This window comes from Coloeus monedula, assembly GCF_965178545.1.
Source record: "Coloeus monedula genome assembly, chromosome: Z".
Classification (NCBI taxonomy): domain Eukaryota; kingdom Metazoa; phylum Chordata; class Aves; order Passeriformes; family Corvidae; genus Coloeus; species Coloeus monedula.
The window spans coordinates 42,246,992-42,268,864 of NC_138822.1; the positions used below are offsets into that span (position 1 = coordinate 42,246,992).

General features: G+C 35.9%; 1 protein-coding gene across 1 annotated transcript in view; it reads right to left on the reverse strand.

Moving 5' to 3' along the window:
• Window positions 1-431: 431 nt before the first annotated feature.
• LOC309585243 (guanine nucleotide-binding protein G(q) subunit alpha-like) overlaps window positions 432-21,873 on the reverse strand; it is a gene marked incomplete at its 5' end in the record, with an annotated part of 112,251 nt that continues 90,809 nt past the window's right edge. Inside the window, 4 exons of the mRNA XM_082301862.1 lie at window positions 432-1,365; window positions 4,879-5,032; window positions 16,620-16,749; window positions 17,732-17,860. Of these exons, the coding sequence (XP_082157988.1) occupies window positions 1,175-1,365; window positions 4,879-5,032; window positions 16,620-16,749; window positions 17,732-17,860 (604 nt within the window). The 3' untranslated portion in view covers window positions 432-1,174. The remainder of the gene's footprint in view (window positions 1,366-4,878; window positions 5,033-16,619; window positions 16,750-17,731; window positions 17,861-21,873) is intronic.

A 21,873-nucleotide genomic window follows, 5' to 3' on the forward strand; every position in this document is an offset into this window, starting at 1 on the left:
TCTACATGACTACATGAGCGTCCATGGTATACCTCATAGAATATTCACTTACATGTTGGTTTTGGCATTAGAAAATGGTACACTTACTAAAAGAGGGAACATATGAACTGAAACTGTGTGTGTCAATCATTTGGCAGTTCAGTCAGTCAGGTCAGTTCCCAACCCATCCATTTGGCATTTCAATATCTTATGTTTCAAGCGCATTGGTTTTATAATAAGCCAGATTTGGCAACATGAATTTTGTACAATAAAAACAATTTTTCGACTGTGGAAAAAGAATACTTAAAAAAGCTCTAACTTAAGAAAAAACACCCCACACAAGTGAGAAAAACACTGTTTCAGGCTGTAGCCACCGGGGAAAATGTAGTGTCTGACTTTTCTATTTGGCATTTGTGAATAAAAGAAGAGAGAAAAAAAATGGCACATGGCAATTAAAAAGAGATTCTAATATATTCCATGTACATCCCAGATTGTGTCTTAATTACTTCATTACTGTCTTCTGTGCACCTTCCTTAACTGTAAAACTACGGTTAAATTTATTATCCTCAGACAACTGTAATTCTGTTTCACAATTCCAATATTCTAGTCTCAGAAGTGAAGACAGAATGAAGACACCCATGTAAAGAATTTAAAAATCACAGTATCAATACTTTTTGATCCTTCAAAGAAAGTACATACTGTAAAATTAGAATGACTGATGACTTAAACTGTGATGATAGTATTTTCCTGACCAAATCTCTCAACAGAAAATATTTCACCCAGGAATGCAACTGGGGAAAAAAAAGGCCATTGTACCTTTTAAAAGATAAGGGGAGTAGGAAAGGAGGGGGAGAGAAAGGGTTAGGGAAAGAGGAAACCAGCTTGATTTTGCTTCAATAGCAAAAAACTGCTATTCTTTGTAAATGTACGACTGCAAATTTGAAACACATTGCGTCACAAGGTTTTGCCTAAAAAAATGAGGAAATGTGCTGTGAATGTACTTCAGCATCTTTTGGTTTTCCTCCATACAGTTTAAATAAAATCATAATATTAACTACAAACTCTGTGGATGTTCACAGAGTCCAGGCCGGCAATAAATTAGTATTATGCAAATTGTTTTCACAGATTATAATACAGTCCCTCTTGTGTATCTTCAATCACGGGAAGTTGGTTTCAGAGGACGCCCCAGGTACAGTTAGACCAGGTTGTACTCCTTTAGGTTTAACTGTAGGATTGTGTCCTTGACAGCAGCAAAGACAAAGCGGATGTTCTCTGTGTCTGTAGCACATGTGAAGTGAGAGTAGATAATTTTGTCACTGTCTGGATTCAGGTCTACGAACATCTTCAGGATGAACTCTCGTGCTGCCTGTGCATCCCGCTGTGGTCCTGCAAGAAGAGAAATTCAGTTTTCTTAACGTAAATTTAATGTATCAATCTCCTTAAAAGAAAATAAGAAAGGCTTAGTCTGTGGTCCCCACATAAGAGAAGATGGGGAACCTTTTACTCATCAAAAATATATAGTGGCTGCATTCCTTGTGGTAGGAACTACTGAAAATAAAGAAGGAAGGAAATTTCCGAAGTTCACCAAGTCGGAGCTGCTTTTTCCTGCTGACTATCTTCTTTCTTCACCAAGATAAATCACCTACCTGTTTAAACAGGTGATTTATAAATGCACAGAATGAAAACAAAAAAATTAGCTATATAATTAAATCTTTAAAATGTCTGTAGAAATGGTGAATGTTCAGTCTAAACCTACTATATTACATTATACTGATTTTAGCACTGCAAGATTTACTAGTTTTATATGGATTTTAATAGAAAGCATAGTGAAATTATATCCTGAACCTGGTCTGACACTGTCATCAATAGAACTTAATTTACTTAAAGTGATAATAAAATACACAGCTGCTCTCCAGCTAAAACTGCTGCCTGCAAAAGGCTCATGTTCTAACCAATCAGTTGATATCTAAATTATGTATGTTAATGATCCTATCAGATCTAAATTAAGGTTGTAACTCTCAGAAGGAGAGTCAATCTAACCAAACTATATTTTCAGCCTAAAAGATCACAGAAGGTAAAGTAATTACTTCCAGCCTGGAACAGTGAAGATTCATTCATGTTTACAGACAAAAGAGCAGTGCAGAAGCAAGAACATAAGCCACAGGCTGGTGAATTCTGTGCTGCCACCAAAAGTCATTGCTCCCATGCTCTCCTGTTTGTGAAACGTGGTTTTCTACAGAACACACATTTCTGTGCTTTCGCCTCCTCCTATTTTCTTCATTAGTCCTGTTGTTACACAGCAATATAAATAGCAGCACCCAGCTGTTATGTGTAGCTCTGTCCTTCAGTAATTCTAGAATCAATAGTTCGGTGCCCAGCACTTGTCCACATGTTTCAATAAATGGATAACACACCTTATTTTTAATACTTCTAGCTTAAAATTTGTAACACTTCCAATTTGCATAACTATAAAATTTAGGAAGGGAATGTATGGAAGAGAAAGCACATACTTTCTGGCGTGCTGCAAATCCATGTGGAGGGGGAATAAGCTTTTGCAGTGCACGGGTGTATGCATGTGAACAGATCTATGTACATGCACATACACACACAGATGACACATTTTCTGAGATTCAGAGATGTAAACAGATCATAAGCTCTCTGAGGCAGGACAGAGGGCTGTCCAACACTTCTACAGCTTCTAAAACACAACTGGCTCTAGCTTTCAGCTTGGTCAACCAGACTCTGTAGATAAAGAGCAGCAATAAACAAGTCTCACAATAGTACAAATAAATGTGAGTACTGGGCTTCCAAAGACATTATTTCCTTATAATAAATCACTTAGTTTTTTAAACATTTCCTAGAATTTTGTTAAAGAGTTTCACAGTAGCTACACACAGTGTTTTCTCAAAATCCATTGGGCTATTCAAAGATATACCCAAATTTGCACACCTCTGCTTTTATGTTACTTCAACTTTTATTTGACTGAGGTTCCAGTATGGAAAAGTATGTTTATGACCTCAGGAACTTAGAAAAAAAATTGAATGAGGTAATGGTAAATCCAGACTGCAAAGTGGTTCAGATATAAGTAAGAGACTTAGAAAAGAACTACCATATGAGTTAGTAGCATTCTTGCCCACTGCTCTCCCTAATCAGCAGTTTTCAACATGTCTCTGTATGATACAATGAAGATCTGCATACAAATGCTACATCAATATTTTTCTCTTCTTTTCCTCCCAACTATAGCTTCTTTTTGTGTTTGTCCTCTCTCCCTCTCCCAGCCTGTGAGTCAGTTCTCCAGTACTACCATGCAAAGCATGTCCTCATGTGATACACTGACCTAGGAGCATGGCTCGGCCTCCCTTCCAAAGCTCTTACAAATGCACTGTGCAGCAGAATTCAGCTTAATTTAACCTGTCCAATTTGCCACCCTGGCCAGCAGCTCTCATACCTAGGCTACTTTCTCCCTTCTGCAGGAAAATGGATGAGAGAAGCGATCCAGCAGAAAAATACCTATTTCTGATACCTTCCTCAGATCTCCAACTTCCCACATCCCTAGTGTGCTGGGACAGAAGAGGGGACCACATGCTGACCTCTGCAAGCCACAGACCCACCTGCCACCAGAAGTAATCAAATCAAACTTTAACTTTGTCTCTGGAGTTAGGTCCTACAAGATCTACAGAATTAGGAAACAAAATATTCTTGAAGATTTGCAGGTCTTGACTCCCACATCCCTACTAGTCCATAATGGTTTTTTCCCCTCACCAATGGCAAAGACAGGAGAAACAAAGTTTGAGTTCTGTCTTTTTCTTTTTTCTGGACAAGCATTTTACACAGGCTTTGTCAACATTTGAAAGGAGGTAACAGAGCAGACTGTAGGGTCTTCTCACCTTTGGGATGTCATCTAGGAAACTTGTTACATGAAGTAAATTAGAAAGAACAAGCATGTTTCTATTCAACTCCCAGTTCTCTTTTGTACAGCACCATGAAACTAAATTTACACTGACTCATAAATAATATTATCTAATCCTTCAGGCTTTTTACTGTTCTCTTTCCCTTTAACGGAAAACAAAATGCACACTTTTCCTATTACTACTTTCCATATTTGAACATGAGAGTTTTAATCTTTTTCTCAGCTTCCCAATCAGCTATTCCTTCCTGGTGGGACAAGATCGATTTTCTTTTTAAAAAATAGGAACATTTAGTTCTTTAGATCTCTTATTATACGAGTTTGATTTTTCTCTGTTACCAAGGCCTCCTCCACTCAGTGACCTCAAAATACTTAGCTTCTCCCCTCATGAGAACTTTCTGAAAGTACAGTTTTAGTAGAAACGCTTACACAGCCCACAATTTTTTTTTATGGACAAGCACATTAACTTCACCTAATTAATGTAAAATTAAAACACAATTTTAAAAGATACCAATAAAAGGGTGTAAGGGGTGGTACTAGTTTCTCTGAGTGTTACAGAGAGCATCTGACACTTCCCCTTAGGTATTCAATCTTATACAAAATCAAACCCTAAAACCATCAAAAATACGAAAGACTATATGTACAATTGAGGAATATGTTTCTATTTAACACTTGTATTTCAATTCAAACCCTCACCCTTATCTTATGAAAAATGACAGAATGTGGTTCACTACCAATATGACAATACTCATCTAGAAGTCAAAAATTTCCCAATAAAGGTTCTGGCATCCTACCCACAACTAATTACAGTATAAAATGAAATCTTAGCAGTCTAAAAATCTCACGAAAGTTCAATTACATTTTACAATTTTTAAATATTTTTTTTAGGAATATATCAAAGGATCTATCTGTCTAGCATTTGGACAAGACTAGCACAATTTGCCATTACTACAGTGTAAACAGAGAATGAGCTCTGATGCCATTATACTTACCATCATACTCTGGAAAATAATCAACTAGATGGGAGTACATAATTTTCTCCTCTAATAGATCTTTTTTATTTAAGAACAGAATAACTGAAGAGTTCTGGAACCATGGATATGTGATAATTGTCCTAAAGAGTGCTTTGCTTTCTTCCATTCGATTCTGGAAAAAAAAAAGAGAGCAGAATTTTGGTGGTCATGAAATTTTGTTTTTTTAAATAAATTCATGCACTTTTACTTCATTTGGCGAAAGGATCCATTTCCTGTTTTGCACTTTCCTACCAATATACAAGATCCAATTAATTAAAGTAATAAGCAAGCAGTTAATTAAATATTCAGGCATTCTCCTTTTGCAAATTCAACCAGTTAAGTGTAAGTATTCTTCAAAATACTAGTCATGAACATGAAAGTTCTAACAGGTACATCTGCGAAGTCCGAATACGCACAGCTACAATCAGCCAACACACTGGTAGTTACTGAAATGCAAGTGATTCATGGTAGGGACAAGTACAACACTGAAAGACAACCAATTCAAGGTTTAAGAACAGTATTTATTTTACATGCCTTTCCCAGATTTTGAATATGGAGTTAAGCAATTCTGAGAGATCAGCTTAAAAATAATTGCAAGTAAATTTGAAACCTGAGAACATTTTGTCAACACCAAAGGTTTATGACATAGAATTTTAAAAAATTGTAAATTTTTCACCTTGTTTCTAACATTGTCAGATGAGGAATTGTTTGCACCTGGTGGGCTAATACAATGCTTATTGTTCAAAACCCACTAGGCCTAGGGAAACACACAATGCTCATTATGTAGGAAGAAAAACTGGAAAGCAACCAGCCAGCCCAGTTATGCTAACTTTTACCAGTTCATCAGGCAGTCAGGTATGACTGTGGGGGTCACTGACTACCAGGAACCACCAAAGAGACCCCCAGGACAAATGAATGCACGTGCAGGGAGGAGGATGACATGTCAAGGGTTTTGAGGAAATTATTATCATATGTATGTTTATTCTGGGACAATCAATGCATATGTATGTAACATACAGTACATAAACAGAAAATGTCCTGTACTCAACATACACGGTATTTGGAGGAACTAACCCCTCCTGCATCTGGCCAAATAAAGAATGCCTGCTTCTTAATGCTACACTGGGGCTAAGGAGTTTCATTTTTACTGATTTTTGGTAACAACATCACTGGATTTACCTTTAACTCCTAGGCTGCTCCTGAAACGACTTTGCACTATAGCTGAAATAGCAGCGAGGCCTACAATTCTATTTGTAATGCTCTTTTGTCATTGTAGATTAATGTTACAATTCGATTAGTTCTGAACTGTTAGGCTGACATGATGTGGTTAATACAGAGTCAGAAAAAATATGGTTTGAAACATAGGAACTAACTTACTCTTTTTATTATTATTATTTGGAGCTGCAGCCCCTAAAAAAGACTGTTTCACCACCAAATGGGGCTCCAGAGAACGACAAGAATGTGAATCCTGCAGATTCTGCTGTTGCTGAGACATACAACAATCTGTCAGATAACTCAGACAGTTTTGCCGTAAGTGTATCTTTACTTCTGTTAATTTGCATTTTAGAGAGGCCAACATAAACATGAATAGGAACTTGAAAAAACCCGAAGCATAAAACAACAAAGGAAAACAAAAAACAAATAGTGAACTAATTCAATTTTGTAGTCGAAGTTGATGATTTGGTCTGTTAAACTTTATTGCATATTTCTGTAATGCATGAAAGTAAATAGCTGAATTTATATATTTAGAAACTAATATGGAGTAGTAAAACATTTGCTTTCATGCAGTCAGATCTCATGACTCATATTGATTTCAATAGTGCCAGGATTTCATTCTGAAAGGAAAGAAGCTCTAATGTCAACATAGCTGAGCATAAAACCTAAGTCCTTAGACTAATTGTTAATATGATGGTATTTTCTTCTCAACATTTATGAAGACTTCTTCTCTGAACAAGACCTTAAGGAAAGGCAATGGGAACTACCTAGTATAGTTGTATCTGTTTTATGGTCCACCTCAATAAGTTCAGCTCCATGGCACACCTGCAACTCCAGAAATACTTGTTGGCAAGTATCAGTGTCTTCTTCATGAGACTAAACATGCTCAGGTCTCTCACACTGTCTTCACAGGACATTGGATCTGGGTCTTTCATGGTTCTCCCAACAGATTATGTGACCATGAAATCCCATTTATAAACCCTTTGCAAATTATTTCAAAGAGAAATTGAAGCAAACTGTGAGTTAAGGACAGTGAACTGACATATTGATATCCTGTCATTCAGATGTGTGGTCTGCAGATATTTTGCAGGAATTGAAAGATGGCCTAGAGATTTTCAAGTAAATTTTATCTGGCTGTATAAAGAAATACAGGTCCTCAGTTTGCCGTTACAGATTAAAATGCTAAAATTGCTTCATTATTTTATTTTACTATGATTCATTGATTAACAAAAAAATTTTAAGTGATTAATTTTTTGACTAATCAATCTCTGCTTAACCTTCTGCTGTCTTTCATCTCTGTTTATCCAATTTTTAAGAGCAAGTCAACTTTATGAATATCACAGCAGATGATAAAAACAATTTTTATGCCAGAGTTAACTCCTCTAACAATATTGCTTATTATCCTCTAAAATTTGTCTTAAAATGGTTTTCTGTTTCTAATGATAGCTCACTCCTTTGCATGCTCACTCTTTTCCTTTATTAAATATATGTGCAACGTTAGTGCCATAATATTTTTAATCAGTTTGATTAATCACAAGATGACATGGTTGAACTACTGTTCTGAAAAAAAGTTTTCATTAACAGGATGCACTACTTCCTGTGTAAAAACCAGTTTCATGTTATAGTATTTTTACTGGAAGTAGGGATAGGATTACAAGGAGTATAGAAAGAGTCCAGCATTGGGGATCTGACCTTCTGTCAGATGCAACATGAAGGAAGCTTTGCCAAACCAAGCAAGACAGTGTGGCTCTTCAAAAAAAAAAGCCAAAAAACCAGCAACAATGGAGAGCAGACAGCATTTAACAGTTTGTTCAAGTACTTAATCTCCTTTTATGAGCAGCTCCATCTCACCAAATTCCTTCCAGAAAAATCTTGTTTCAGCTTCAACAAAAAATGCTGCAGGTAGAAAACTTGAATAAGTAATATATAGAAACGTGCAGCTGGATCTGGCTCAAGGCTTTCTCAGAAGCTGACAGCCATTGTCAGCAGTGAAGCCAGCCTTCAACAGCAGCAGCAACAGCTCATCATAGCCCCCCCGGCTCTGCACATGGAAAATAAGCAGCAGGATTACTGTTTTCACCATGCCTGAAGATCTGCTGGCCTGGGCAACCTCCTTGCTCTGCTTTTGTCTGCAATGAGTCCCAAATTGCATAAAAACATACTGATATCACCAGCTGTTCCTCTATTTTTCTTATTAGGATATATACAGATGCCAGCATAAAATTTTCCATCTTCCATACAATGTGAGTGAGTTGCCAGTCCAATGTAAAAATATCATTATGAAACAAAGTAAGAAATACAGCAGACATACTCCAATAGTGAATTTGTTAACTATAAACAGGATACATAGTCCTGGACCAAGTTATTCTAATATTTAAATAAGTATCAAGAAAAAACACTGTACTTACTAATTAATCACATGACTGTCCAATTTTATGATTACATACATGTTTTTATGAAACAAAAATAAAATGATATTTCTTTATACTATGTACCTTATATAACAGATTCTACGCTGGAAAATTTCTGTACTACCCTTAAACATTAACACAAATACAAGCAGACTTATAAACCAAGTTTTCCCATATTTTATCCAAATGCAAACTTACTCTTCAGTAAGTTTTAATGGCTTAAAAAGGATTACACTTCCTTCCAATTTTATTTTTATATGTATACTTTCAGTTTTCTTGTTAAAATGATGTATTTCTAGTTTAGATGTAAATATTGAAATTCTCTTTGCTATCTGTTGCTCTGGAAAAATGCAATTACTCCTGCAATTAGAGAAATAACAAAATTTAAATAATTTATAAGCACTCGATTGTCAGATCCTGAAGAATACCTGCAAGAGTGCTAAAACAGCATTTAAGAGCTGTATCACCTGGCACCCCAGTGAAGGGAAAGCAGCATTTCCCAGCTAACAAACAGTGCTTTGACAGAAAACACTAAGTACAATATTAATCTGAAACAACAGAGAAGCATTAGTGGAGCTTCACCCGTTATTGTCTTTATGATTATCTAGAGTGGCATCTAGTGGGCGTACTGTATCTCACATACTGAACGAAAAATGCAGCAATTGTTTTTCTCTTAAGAAATTGTTAGCAATTTAAGTAGCGTCTGTTAAAAAAAAATTAGGATTTCGCAGATTCTGAGGAACTACATTTTATTGGAATGCAGTGAGAGAGAAGGTGAGGAGGAGGTAAACGACACATTTTTCAGTGAACAACTTGTGTATGCTGGCAAAAATGCTTATTTGAGTCAGAGGGAATTCAGAGATGGTAACTGTAGAAAATGAGATACTGACGCAAGAGAGCTTCAGAAAAAGCACAGGTTAATATTTCAGAAGGTTAGTGTCACTGTAATGGACTCTATTATTCTGGTTGACAAAACCTTTTATTGTGAATGTTTATTATGTACAACTCTGTATTAACTAGGAATGTCTCCATTATCCAAGACTTCCGGCAGTTATTTTCATAGAAGCAATGTCAAGCTGTACAGAAGGACCTACAGTGTATTTCCTGGCTAAAAATTTAATAAAGCTGCTACGCAAAAGCAGGGAAACATTAGAGGAAATCAGGAAGTGGGAGGTAAGTGCAGAGTCCTCCACTATGTAAAAAAGTAAATTCAGTATCAAAATTGGAAGTGCTTCACATTTTTGCCACCAGTATGAAGCACAATCTTGTAGCCCTACTGGTATGACTAGTCACCTAAGTAAAAACTGCAATACAAATATTTTGATGAGTAACACAAGTGCCATGAGAGGCCATTTCAAACAGAGCTCAGGAATAATTCCTTTGTTTTGTTCACTGTCTTCAAGCATTCTGTAAACTAGCCTGAAAAAAACAGCTTCTGGTAGATGACTGGGAAGACATCTCTGTAGGTGAAAACTGTATTTTTACATCACCTGGAAGAAGAACTCTCAACTCTCCAACAAACTGATTTTGCAACACTGCACTTGCAAATACATGGCAATTTTATATACCTAGCAGAGACACAGATGAAGCAAGTGGCAGCTGAAATCCATCAAATCAACATGTTCAACAACCATCAAAATACAAAAATACTGTCCAAACAAAAAACGGTCTATAAAGTAGTCATAAAATGTGGTTCAAGTATTGCTGTCAAGTATTTTTTAAATGCAAAATAGCTCTTAAATTATTTTTCATGACAAAACATGAATGCCAGAATCCGCTATCGATTATAAATGTAGGAACATTTACCAGCAGCATTTCTGGCAGCCTCTGTATGCTGTTTCACGATCATTCAGTCCCCCATTTTCATTAGGAACCACACACTTTAATAAAAGAGAGAGAGTCTCTGACTCTTCCTAATGCAAATCTTTCCCAGCACTGACAGTTTACATTCAAAAGGTTTTTCATCCACAAACCAAAAATAAATATGCATTTGTGTGGACAGGTATGAACAGATACAATACATCCAGCAATGAGGTCTGTCACAGGTAGTTAATGTGTTATTTTCTCAAGTATCTAAATAAACAATCAGTTCAGGAGATTTGATTTCCCATGGAGAAAAATAATTAAATAAATAAGTATGAAGACTATTTGAGGATTTTAATTCTAACTGGGAGTTTATATTATTCCTCTGCCATATGCTCAATTGTTCTGGATTGTTGGTTGTTGATGAAAAAACCAGCCAACTGAAGCATTACATTTATTTATGGTGTAGAAAGAGAGAAGTGCTCTGATCCCAGAATTGTTTTCTTTCAGCCATCATGCTAAGCCATGTATGACTAACCTGTGAATAAGGAACACCGAGTGCTGGAAGAGAAGTGGAAGCATGCCCAGATGTGAACAGCATGAGAGTTCTGATGAAAAAATGAAATGTGTTGTTCAGATAATTGCCTCTGCGAAGAGTAAACATACTCAGAACTGTGCAGCCTCGTGCCATTTCTTATTTTGCCCACAACAAAACAAAGTGTGACTGGAACACTGTACCAGTTTATTACCTGTTAATGTATTACACAAATGAACACTACACAACTTCCATCTAGGCTCATCTGTTTTGCAGATGTACTTTTGTTCAGATTCAAAATGTAAGCATGCGTGCCTGCATCACCATACCTGTATAAATGCAAATGAGCTAACAATAAAAATACCTATCCTGGGTTTCATGTAATTATTTTAATGTAATTTTAATAAATTAGATTTTAACTGGAATATTTGTTAACAAACCAAGCAACATTGATCCCTTCTATGTGTGACAATCTACAAATAACAAAATTTTCCATCAATCAAAAGAACTGTCCCTTTATTCAGTTACTTGAAGCACAAAAACATTGCAGAAAACCACGCTACGAAGTTCGTTCAGTTTCAATCTGCAGTTGTGGCTGAGATACTGAAGCCCTAATTTTCCTAATATCCTGGTTTGCCTTCATCTGATAAAACTGCAAGACAGGTCTTCAGTGTAAATTAAGTACTGTGAAGGTAACTACATTAATGCAGATATCTACTGTCAAATAAAGTAGGGTTCTTCATGGGTATTAAAGAAGCTATGGTAAAACCTATGGCATGACTTCAAAGATGCTCCCCAAGGAAAAAGAAAAAAACCCACTTTTCACATGTCTAGAAAACACTAAGTTTTTTCTAGAATAAAAGAGGAATTTACATTGGAGTGGATCTTTATGTGGAAGTCATCAGGTATAACTCCTTGCTCCCAGCAGGAAAAACTTTTGTCATTGTACCATTTTACTCATGGCTGTGTTCAGTCAAGCTTTGAACATTTCTCTTCAGGATCTAGATCCTACCTCTCTAAACGAACAGTTCTGCTTTCAGCTCTCATGATATAGGAACACCAAGTCAAAAACAGTTTTACTGATGGCCACTGTATTTACAGACTATTAAGTCACTTTAATCATCCCCTGTTGGCAATGTTTCAGACAAAACATTTTTAAGAACAGCTTTCTTCCTGAAGCATTTAGCTCCATGCTGCTTCCATAAGAGACTCAGTCAGATGTCCCTCCTTCCCATCGTCTATCCTGTTGCACTTGTCTGAGACCCCTTGAATTCCTGAAAGATTTGTGCAGTGGCTATTGGAAATGTTGCTCAAGCCAGCTCCAGACCTCCTGGTTCTGTTCACATCTCAAATTACAAAATTATGCCTTTTTACTGCTAGTGCCATGCAAACATCTGGTAGTGGTAAATGAACCTGCTATTCTACATTTCCGAAACCTGGAAGACTTAATGGGGACCACAGCTTACTTTGTAAATAACAGCTACTGCTTTAGAAGCCTGTAAACTCAGGGTAAAAAGCTGTCAGACAAGGGGATGCTGAATGAGAATGAGAGAGCATAAAGGTACAGCAGCAGAATTCTCAACAGTGCAAACAGCAGTCTTCACACATCTGGCTGCTATGCCACTGTACGTCACACTGCAGCAATGGAGCAGCTTTAGACAAGTTTCTGAGGAACTCAGTTCAGAATGAAGAGAAATGTACCTCATGCAAAAATCTGTGTTGGAATATTTCAGAAGTGACTGATCAGGATTGGAAAAAAAAAGATTCAATCTGGTTATCATACCAGCTTACTTGATGCAGGTTCTTAAAGCACACAAACCATTTGGTTCCATATTGCAAGGAAGTGAAAGCCAGTGGACAAGAAGATGGGGAAATATCTTTGCAGCATATTTTTTTTTAAATGTCCATTGAGCAATACAGCATTTGCCAAGCTCTCTGAAGAGACAGATCCTAGAAAACATCTTAATATGTCTGAAAGGAGGCCAGGCAGGAAGTAAAGGCAGTATTAGATACAGCTTGAAGACACAGAATCATAGAATGTTGCTTTGCAGCCTCTGAAAACATTTATTTTTGATAGTTTAGAAAATTTCTAATTTTCATTTAGCCTATTCATTCATTCATTTAGCTGAACTGAGGAAATTGTATTGTGTCTTTCTGGTTCTGCTCTGAGAACACTAGAAAAACAAAAACATACATATAACCACCACAGAGCTATACCAACTATACGAAATTTTATATACCTTAAGACTTTTAGTGCACTAATAAAGATGTACAACCTTCGATAAACACTGATCTCTATTCTGCTGTTTCTAAATACTTAACTAGCTGTATAAAGACAATGAAACCCTCTTTTTTATGGAACTTTATTTTACAGATATACTTCTATGTCTCTAGTTCTTCCGTAACTGCAAGTGATTACTAGTTCTCTTACAAAGCTGGAACTCATTTTTCTAATTATTGCCCTGAGACTCTGAGATTTTACATGTTGAAAGGAGCTACCTCTAACACACATTCAAATGCAGAATATCATGGAAATCTAGAAAAAAAATTCCTTTATTTAATCTAGAAAAAAAATACTTTATTTAAAAAAGTAAGTTTAACATGGAAAAAGTTCTTAACTGTGCTGTTTGATAAAACTGCCAATTTCTCCAAATTTGCTGGCATAATTCAGAGCCAGAGCGTGACCTACAAGGCACAATATGATGATTCCTTCTTTTTTTATCTCGCTTCTAATCCTATTGGAGTTTCCTGAAAAACTGAAAGGTCAAACATCTAATAATTCAATTTATAACATGTTCTCCTTTGTCACATCACATCAGACTGATGAAATATTTACTTAATTTACCGTACTATTAATGTAATTAGTATATTATGTCCTCTGGTTCAAATTTTGTCCTCCTTTTCAACAATGAAACTAGACAGACTTTCTATTTTATTAAGGGCGGAATTGGGAACAGTTAGCTCTCTCTCCTTTGTGTATGTTGGAAGAAAGAAACATTTCATGACTCTACATCAACTGAAATTTTTGCAGGGTGTGTTAAAATATACCATCCTTACTGACTCTTCCCATTTTGTATTTATGCACCAAAATCAAATTATGCGCAATCTAGACACACACGTAAAAAAGAGATGCCATTGGGTCTGAGTATTGCCTGTTAGAGAAATCACAGCTAAAATACAGTTGGACAGCCAGGCATGCTTATCTTCAGGACTGAAGCTCCCTACTCTTCAGATATTTGTCATGGGAGTGCAATTTCATGGATGTGTCATTTAGAAGTCATCCTGCAATGTCTCTGAATAACAGGCAGTCTGAACTCTTGTCGTATTTTCTATGTGGGTCCCCTTACACAGGAGTTATATTCCTCAGAACTTTGAATTCATAACTCCTTCAAGGGCATGAAAATAGAAAGAGTCCCCAGCTCCACCTCACTTATATCCAGTGCAAGACACTAACAAAGGCTCCCAACTAAGAGTAACCCCATCCAATTTATAATCCAAATGCATTTCCCTTGAATAAGGTAAACAAGGAAAGAAATGGATTTACAGCTGACCATCCATGAGGCACTACATTTTGAAATAAAAATCAAAAGTCTTCAGGGCTCTAGACCACTTACATAGTGAGGAAGGTCATACAACCCTCCCCCCCCAATAGAAATAGTACTTTAAAGATTTCTATTTACTCATGAAAATCATATTAATGAAAAACTGTATTAACTAAAAAGGATGACAAAAATTATTAAACATTACAGTTTTCTTTGTAAAAATGTACTCAGGAAAAGAGACTTCAGGCAATATGCAGTGGACTAATTAGAAAAAGAAAGTAGGCCACCTTACAAAAATCATAGTTTAATCAGGCCATGAAAGCAATGAAAGGGAAAATAGCAGAACACTGTAAATTGTCAAGTCAGATATTTTAATTTCCGTATGAGGCACACAGACCAAAGAAGGATTAGATTCTATCCTAGTATCACACTGATGGCATACATAATAAGAAAGTAGAGCATTTGCACACACTCCCTTCACTTTGGTGCTAAAATTTCAATACTGTTCCACAATTTAAAGCTAAGTGTGAAAAGTATCTCTTGGCTGGTTACCAAAGTCTTTGAGTTAAATCACTGTCTTCCCTCTTGAGGTTGTCACACGTTAGTGAAGAACAAAAATATCTTTGTGGGCTAAATTTCTTAATTCAAGGTGTCAACAAACACATTTAAATCCATATTTCTGCCACACCCACATTCAGACAAACTATGCTTTGCTTTATGTGGAATAAATAAACACATTAATTAATATTAATTCTGGGACTGCAGTGTTTAGAAATACAGGGGAGAGAAAAAGAAGGGAAGAAGGCAGTGTCCTGGCATACCAACAAAACCTAGAAAGACAGGCTACAGGTTTACTGAAAGCCAAAACTTAGGCTGCCCAGATCGGTACTCAGCTCTGTGACTGACTGGATCCTTTCCAGCGTTAGAGTAACACAGGCCTAAGTGTGCTGGAAGGCCTATTAGGCTATGTACGTTATGACTTGAAAACAAAAACTGGTCTGAATTAAAGTCATGAATATATTTCAAACTGAAAGTCAAAAATGTTCAAAGTTTTCCTCTGTTGTTAAAAAGAAACATAAATAATTCAGTAGCAAGGTGTAAAAACCACCTACAAGAAGGTTTTGACCTCCATGAAGCTTATTTTGGATAGACAGAATAGTATTTGGAAACTATCATAAATAATTTTTCTCTATGCAATTTCCAATACATTTTGCTTTGATTTGTATAATTTAAATGCTAAGTATTTGTGCGTTGACTTTGTGGCTACAAAAGAATAATGCAAACAGAAAAAGATAGAACCTTGAATCAAGCCAAGTCTGACAATTTCTCTTTTTTAACTACACATGCCTAGCTTCCAAATTTACAGGAGATGAAGTTGGTGCAGGCTACATCATAATTTCTGGAAGTTCAGCTTTGAATGACACAGATGATTATACAATTAACATAAAAATAATTTTGTTTCATGAAAATACTACAAATGTAAAAGTTTCTGGAGCTCCCAGGCTTTTTAAAAAAATTAATCCCAAAGAAAGTTCAACATATAAAATGTGATTGTCCAGGGATATCTGTTTTACTTTATGTCAACCATGGTCTTAAACAATGCAGCCATTTTAAATGTTCTCCTTTTTTCACATAACTTTTTAAAATATGTGGTTAAAGATTTGCATGGGAAAGTGCTAATAAGTAAAAATCATAAAAGTTTGATGAGTAACTTAAAATAGCCCTCAACATAAAAAAATTGTCCTTAGTCTGCATTCAAAATAATGGATAGTGTGCTTTCCACCCTCAGCCCACCCACTTGCTTACTTCTCTTACTTTCTGACAGAAAACTACAGTATACACCTTGGGCTTTAAGTCAAAAGAATGGAGTTTACTACTTCAGGGTCTGTTCCTTAGGAATCTATACATTTTGTTTTCATTTACACCACCTATTATTGTGCCTCTGCTCATAACAGTAATTATGCAAACATTTCTCTCCATTCAACCATATTCCTCTTCAACACAAAACAGAGACTTCTTTGAATCCTTCATGGAGCGGGGCAGCGTTGCCCTACTTGAAGATTGAACCCTTCCTCCCCTTTGATCCCTAAAGTGCTTCTCACTCCTTTGAGTGCCAGTTGTGCATGACTGATTGTAGATGCATTTAGAAAACACCTGGGACTGGACTGGTAAAACTTTTTTTTGAAGTCGTGGGTTTTGTTGACAATTGCTTACCTCATTATCTGACTCCACAAGCACTTGATCATATTCACTAAGAGCTACTAGGAACATGATGGATGTGACATTTTCAAAGCAATGTATCCATTTTCTTCTTTCTGATCGCTGGCCTCCTACATCCACCATTCTGCAAAATTAACAACCACATCAACTCCATGAACACATTAACAGATAAACACCCAATCACACACACCATGTCAAAATTCATGAGTTTAGTTAAAAACATAGTTGGTTCGTTTTTCTTAATGTTTTTTTTCCCACTGATATTTAATAAAATCTGCTGCAAGGAGACAGTTGATCATGTTTGCTTTAAGTCTGATTTGTTTTCTGTATTTGAACTGTTGTGAGTCTCAAACCCCTCAGAGTTATGAGATATAAAGGTCTCATGAGCAATGAGCTGGCAATGTATGCCCTGTGTATTCAGCAAAACAGATGTGAACAAAACAGACGGTGGACCGTCTTTCCCCCCCCCCAAATTAACAGAATCAAAATCTACAACTTGTTAAAGCTGCCCCATTTTAAGCAGACAAATAGAATATGTGTCTACTGAAGTTTTTGGTAGCCAAAATCAAAACTCAAGCTTGCTTGCAGTGTATTCCTAACTTAATCTCATGTCTCCGTGTAAACACAGGTGTCTAACTTGTAATTAAAATTCCGTAGTTATTTTTTAAACAACTGTACTTGCACTAAAGTAGGTTGATTCCTCTCTTAAAGGAAAGTAATTTCTCTATAAAATCAACTACACAAATGGTAACCTTTTATTCCATAATTTACATGAATGATAAGGACATATATGGTTGTATTTTCAGATTATTACTCACAGTGAAACTTTGATATATATTATTGAAAAGATGAATTGCAGATTTCTATCAGTAAAAACTATTCTCAAAAATAACAAACCTAATTGCCTTTGATCCTTCTGACATCTCTAACATGAGTTCCTTAATATATGTGGACAATTACATGAAGATAAATTGACCAAGCTCAAATTTTAGAAATAGAATAATAGCTTTTTATGCACTTAAAAACAATATCCTATAAGTGGCATTACCAATGCAAAAGGAAACAAAAGAAACAAAGCAAGTGGGTGCTAAAACTTTTTTTCCTACCTGAAAATGACGCTTTGTAAGTCAAATGGATATTCAATGATTCCTGTTGTTGGGACTCGAACTCTGAGCACATCCTGCTGAGTTGGCAGATAGGTGGAATCTGCTATGCGGTCCAAGTCATTAAGATAGCTATAAACAGGGAGAAACAACAGGAATGCTAGACAGTGACACTATCATCCCACTGAGGAAAAGAGAAAGGAAAACTAGGGAAGGAAATGGGCTGTGGGATAGGGAGAAATACAACAGAAAAAAAAAAAAAAAGCATTATCGGCAGAAAAGAGGGCACAAAATATAAAAATGTATTCCATCCCCACTTATGTAGCTGCAAGCTAATTCTACAAGAAAAGTAGCATAATTATTATGGGTTTTTTTCCCATACAACTTTGCTCGGCTTTCTTTCACCTATGTAAATTCACTGAAGTTGTCAATTACATAATTCTAGGAAATTTAGAGACATAGTATTTACAAAGTGTGAGAAATATACAATTGCTTTGAGTATGTAACATATTTCTTGATATTCATTCTGTAGTGCCTACGTATACACACCTGGATAAGCTAACATAAACCTTCCAAAGAAGAATGGACTACTATAGAATAGACCGTTCATTACCAGTTATAAAATGACAGGAGGATAAAGAGCACTGTTTTAAGACTAAATTAAAAAAGGAAAACCCCAACCACTGACAATTAAAACATTCTCCAGATCTTGTTATCAGAAGGCAGCACAAATTATTAGTGGGATCTCTGGCACCTGAAGTCCTGCATTCACACTGAAACTTCTAATTAGGTTGATAAGTCTGCAGTACATGAAACACATTCCAGCGGGCTAGCAAATAAGCCAAAAATACTGTAAAAATGCTTGTAAAGGTTCAGTAACTACAACATAAAACTACTCTGCTTATTGGTAAATGGTGAGTTTCAACCATAAAGCACCAGTGTACTGAAGGTTTTAATCAGCTGTCACAAGTGGGTGGACATCTAGCAGAAAGACTGCTGCAGGAAACCAAATTCTTTGACATTTGGCTAGTTCACAGCAGAAAAATGACCTACAGCTAGCCACTAGATAAACTATCCTAGGGATTCCCTCATTCACTTTCGGGGATGAGAACAATGGTCTTTGTAATTTATTACATGATGATGAAGTGTCACCAACTTCTGAACATGCTCTTTTCCCTGTAGTAATTAGTGAAGGCACTGTTTTTAAATAAAGCCACACAAGAAATAATCAGACTTCTTCTAGATGTTCTGAATTACTTTTAGTAAAACAGTCAGAAGAAGTTATGCTGAACAATGACAGAAACAAGGAAGTTTAAATTCTACCTTACAGTAATAATACAGAAGAATTACTTTGTTAGCTTTGGGGAGGCGCCAAATTATTATTGGCTCAATTATAAAATTTTATTATCGAATTTCATTCACTGTGCCTTTATTAATGGAGTATCAATCCAATAGCAAATACCAATGTGAGAAAGTTATATATATAATATATATATTTTTTACATATATATTTATATATATGTATAATGAACAATAGATCTCAAATAAGCCAGAAGGTACGACTGTGAAAATATTTTCTGAGAATGCTGATTAGTTTCTGGCAGTGATAAAAAGGCTCAAGAGTCTGAGCACTGGATCTGCCCTCAGACTTTTTTTACACAAAAAGCAGCAGGAACAAGCTCACCACCAATTTGTTGGTGGAAAAGGAAAAAAACCGATGTAACTGAATGAAATCCATAACCATCAAAGTAAGAAGTGACAGACCCTGAACTAGATTCTTATTCCCTCCCACCCACAGAAGAATTTGTTTTATTTTGTGATGAAATTTTGGAAGGATGTAAAGAAGCATTGCCAGTCATTACGTGCTGCAGTGGTATTCATACGAGCAAGAGAATTTTAACTGAATAAATTGGCAGGTGGCCCATTTACACAGTTGTCTTGTGCATTCGTTTGCCAGCTTTAGCTGTAGTCTCCAAGGTGAGCCTGGTTACTGCACCTCTGCACAGTGGACATGTTACTAATGTATCTGGTAATGCACATCTGGCTGGTTTCAGAAAGGTGATAAAGCAAAGGGATAGATACTGTTTGATTGTTACATCTCATTTGTGTTTCAAGAAATCAATAAACAAGCAGGTGAGGTTTCGTGGGTTTTTTCTGTCCTAAATTTCAGAAACATTACTTTATTCTTAAAAATACTTACCTTTTCCTCATCCTCATTCTTTATGCTCAAGTTCTGCTCACTCAGTAACTAAACTCAGGTCAGTATCTTTTCATTCATTTCACCCATAGCCCCTTAAAAAAGTCTACACAGTCCACAAAAGAGTCCTTATGTATCCTTATGGAGTATTACTTCATTCCCCAGATTTCTTCACTTAGCAGATTAAAGAGAGTTGGGCTCTCTAAGAACTGTCCTGACTTACACATTCAAACCCATAATCAAGGAATTAGTGTCAAAACCAGGAGGAGTATCTCACAGAAAATCAGAAGGATGCACTAAATCCCCTAAAAAGAAAACCTTTGTGACAGTCAGAATCTACAGGCTAACAAAAGCCATTTAGAAAATACCCTGCTTTTTTTTTTTTGTTTTCCAATAATATTTAGCCCCTACCACTTTTTCTTCTAACTTAAAATAATAAAACTTAATGAAGGAATGTATTATTGTATCAATTTATTTAAATGAAAATATCCCAGTTATTTGTTGCACAATTTAAAGTCTTTTATTATTGCTATTTTAACGCTGTGAGTATACAGCAGTCAATGAAATTTTTCTTAGATAGAAAAGAAACAGTTTTGATTTTGATTTGTGTTTTTTCTGTTTGGTTTCTTTTTCTGTTTTTTGGGGGGTTCTTTATATTCTATTTTAACATAGACACTTCTGCTGAAACATTACTTGTGCTGGAACTCAGATTTAAATCAAGTTTTGCACTGTTGTTCTGAAGCAAAGGAACACGTATTTTCTGCCACTGACAGTTCTACAGCCAGTTACACTTCCTGTTACCCTATGAAGATATGTAACTTCATGTTCTGCTATCAAGTTCAGGGGAATTAAACATTTTTCTGAAAATCAAACGTAAAGTTTTGCCAGCAGCAGCAACACAAAGTTGCCTTCAAGATATTTGAAAATCACTAAAGATGGGGTGAGTTTCCTTTAAAATTTACATAACCTCTAAAATAAAGTAAGAATTTCAAAAAACTCTATTTTCTTTAAGTAAGAACTCCCATCATTGGAATTGACATCAGGGCCTTTCCTTTCCATTTTATGCACTCTTTGATATCATTGTCTGAAGACTTTTGATCTGTTGCAGAAATTAAATGTCTCTTTTCAGTTAGGTGCCATCTTCCTAAAATAGCAGTGGGAGCAAATCAACACACATAAGCTCAATACATTATCATAACTTTTGTATTAATTGCAAAACACTACACCTCTACATCCATGGTACTACAAAGACAAAACCAAAGACATTTTCTCCTTATGAAGCACAAGAATGGATTTTTGCATTGCAATAGAAGGGGTGGGGTGATAGTCTGATTTTTTGAACAACTGGTTGCTGAGCTGAGTCACTATTTCAAAATGCTGAGGGAATATGTAAGTGAATACAGGTCACTACATAAAAAGAAAAGATAACTAGAATACAATTAATATTTAAAGACATACCAGCAGCACACACATTTTTCACATACTACTACTCTAACTGTTCCCGTAATACTGAAAATTTATTATTTGGCTTATGACAGTTAATTTACTGTCACAATGAAGACTTATACTTTCAAATCTTCCTCGTACCAAAAGAATTGGCTATTTAACATTTTTTTTTAACCCTCATGAAAGCTGGAGTTTAAACAAATTCCCTCATCATCAGAGAAGTGCAGCATTGCACGCATAAGCTTCAAACATTCTACAGCTTATTAAACATGTAATTTATTTATTTTTAAATTACTTCATTAGGCAGCAACCTTAAATTAAAACACCAAAAGTGCCACCTAATGTCAGTTGTCTTCTGCTTTCAACTGTGTTGGTTCCAGACCACCCTAGCTGCTGCTATGCCCATCCCCAGCTGCCAGTTCTTTCACTTGTGCAATGGCTTGATAACAGATTTCCATCAAAATTATTTGGAATGGTGGAGAAACACTACTGAACTTGTTTT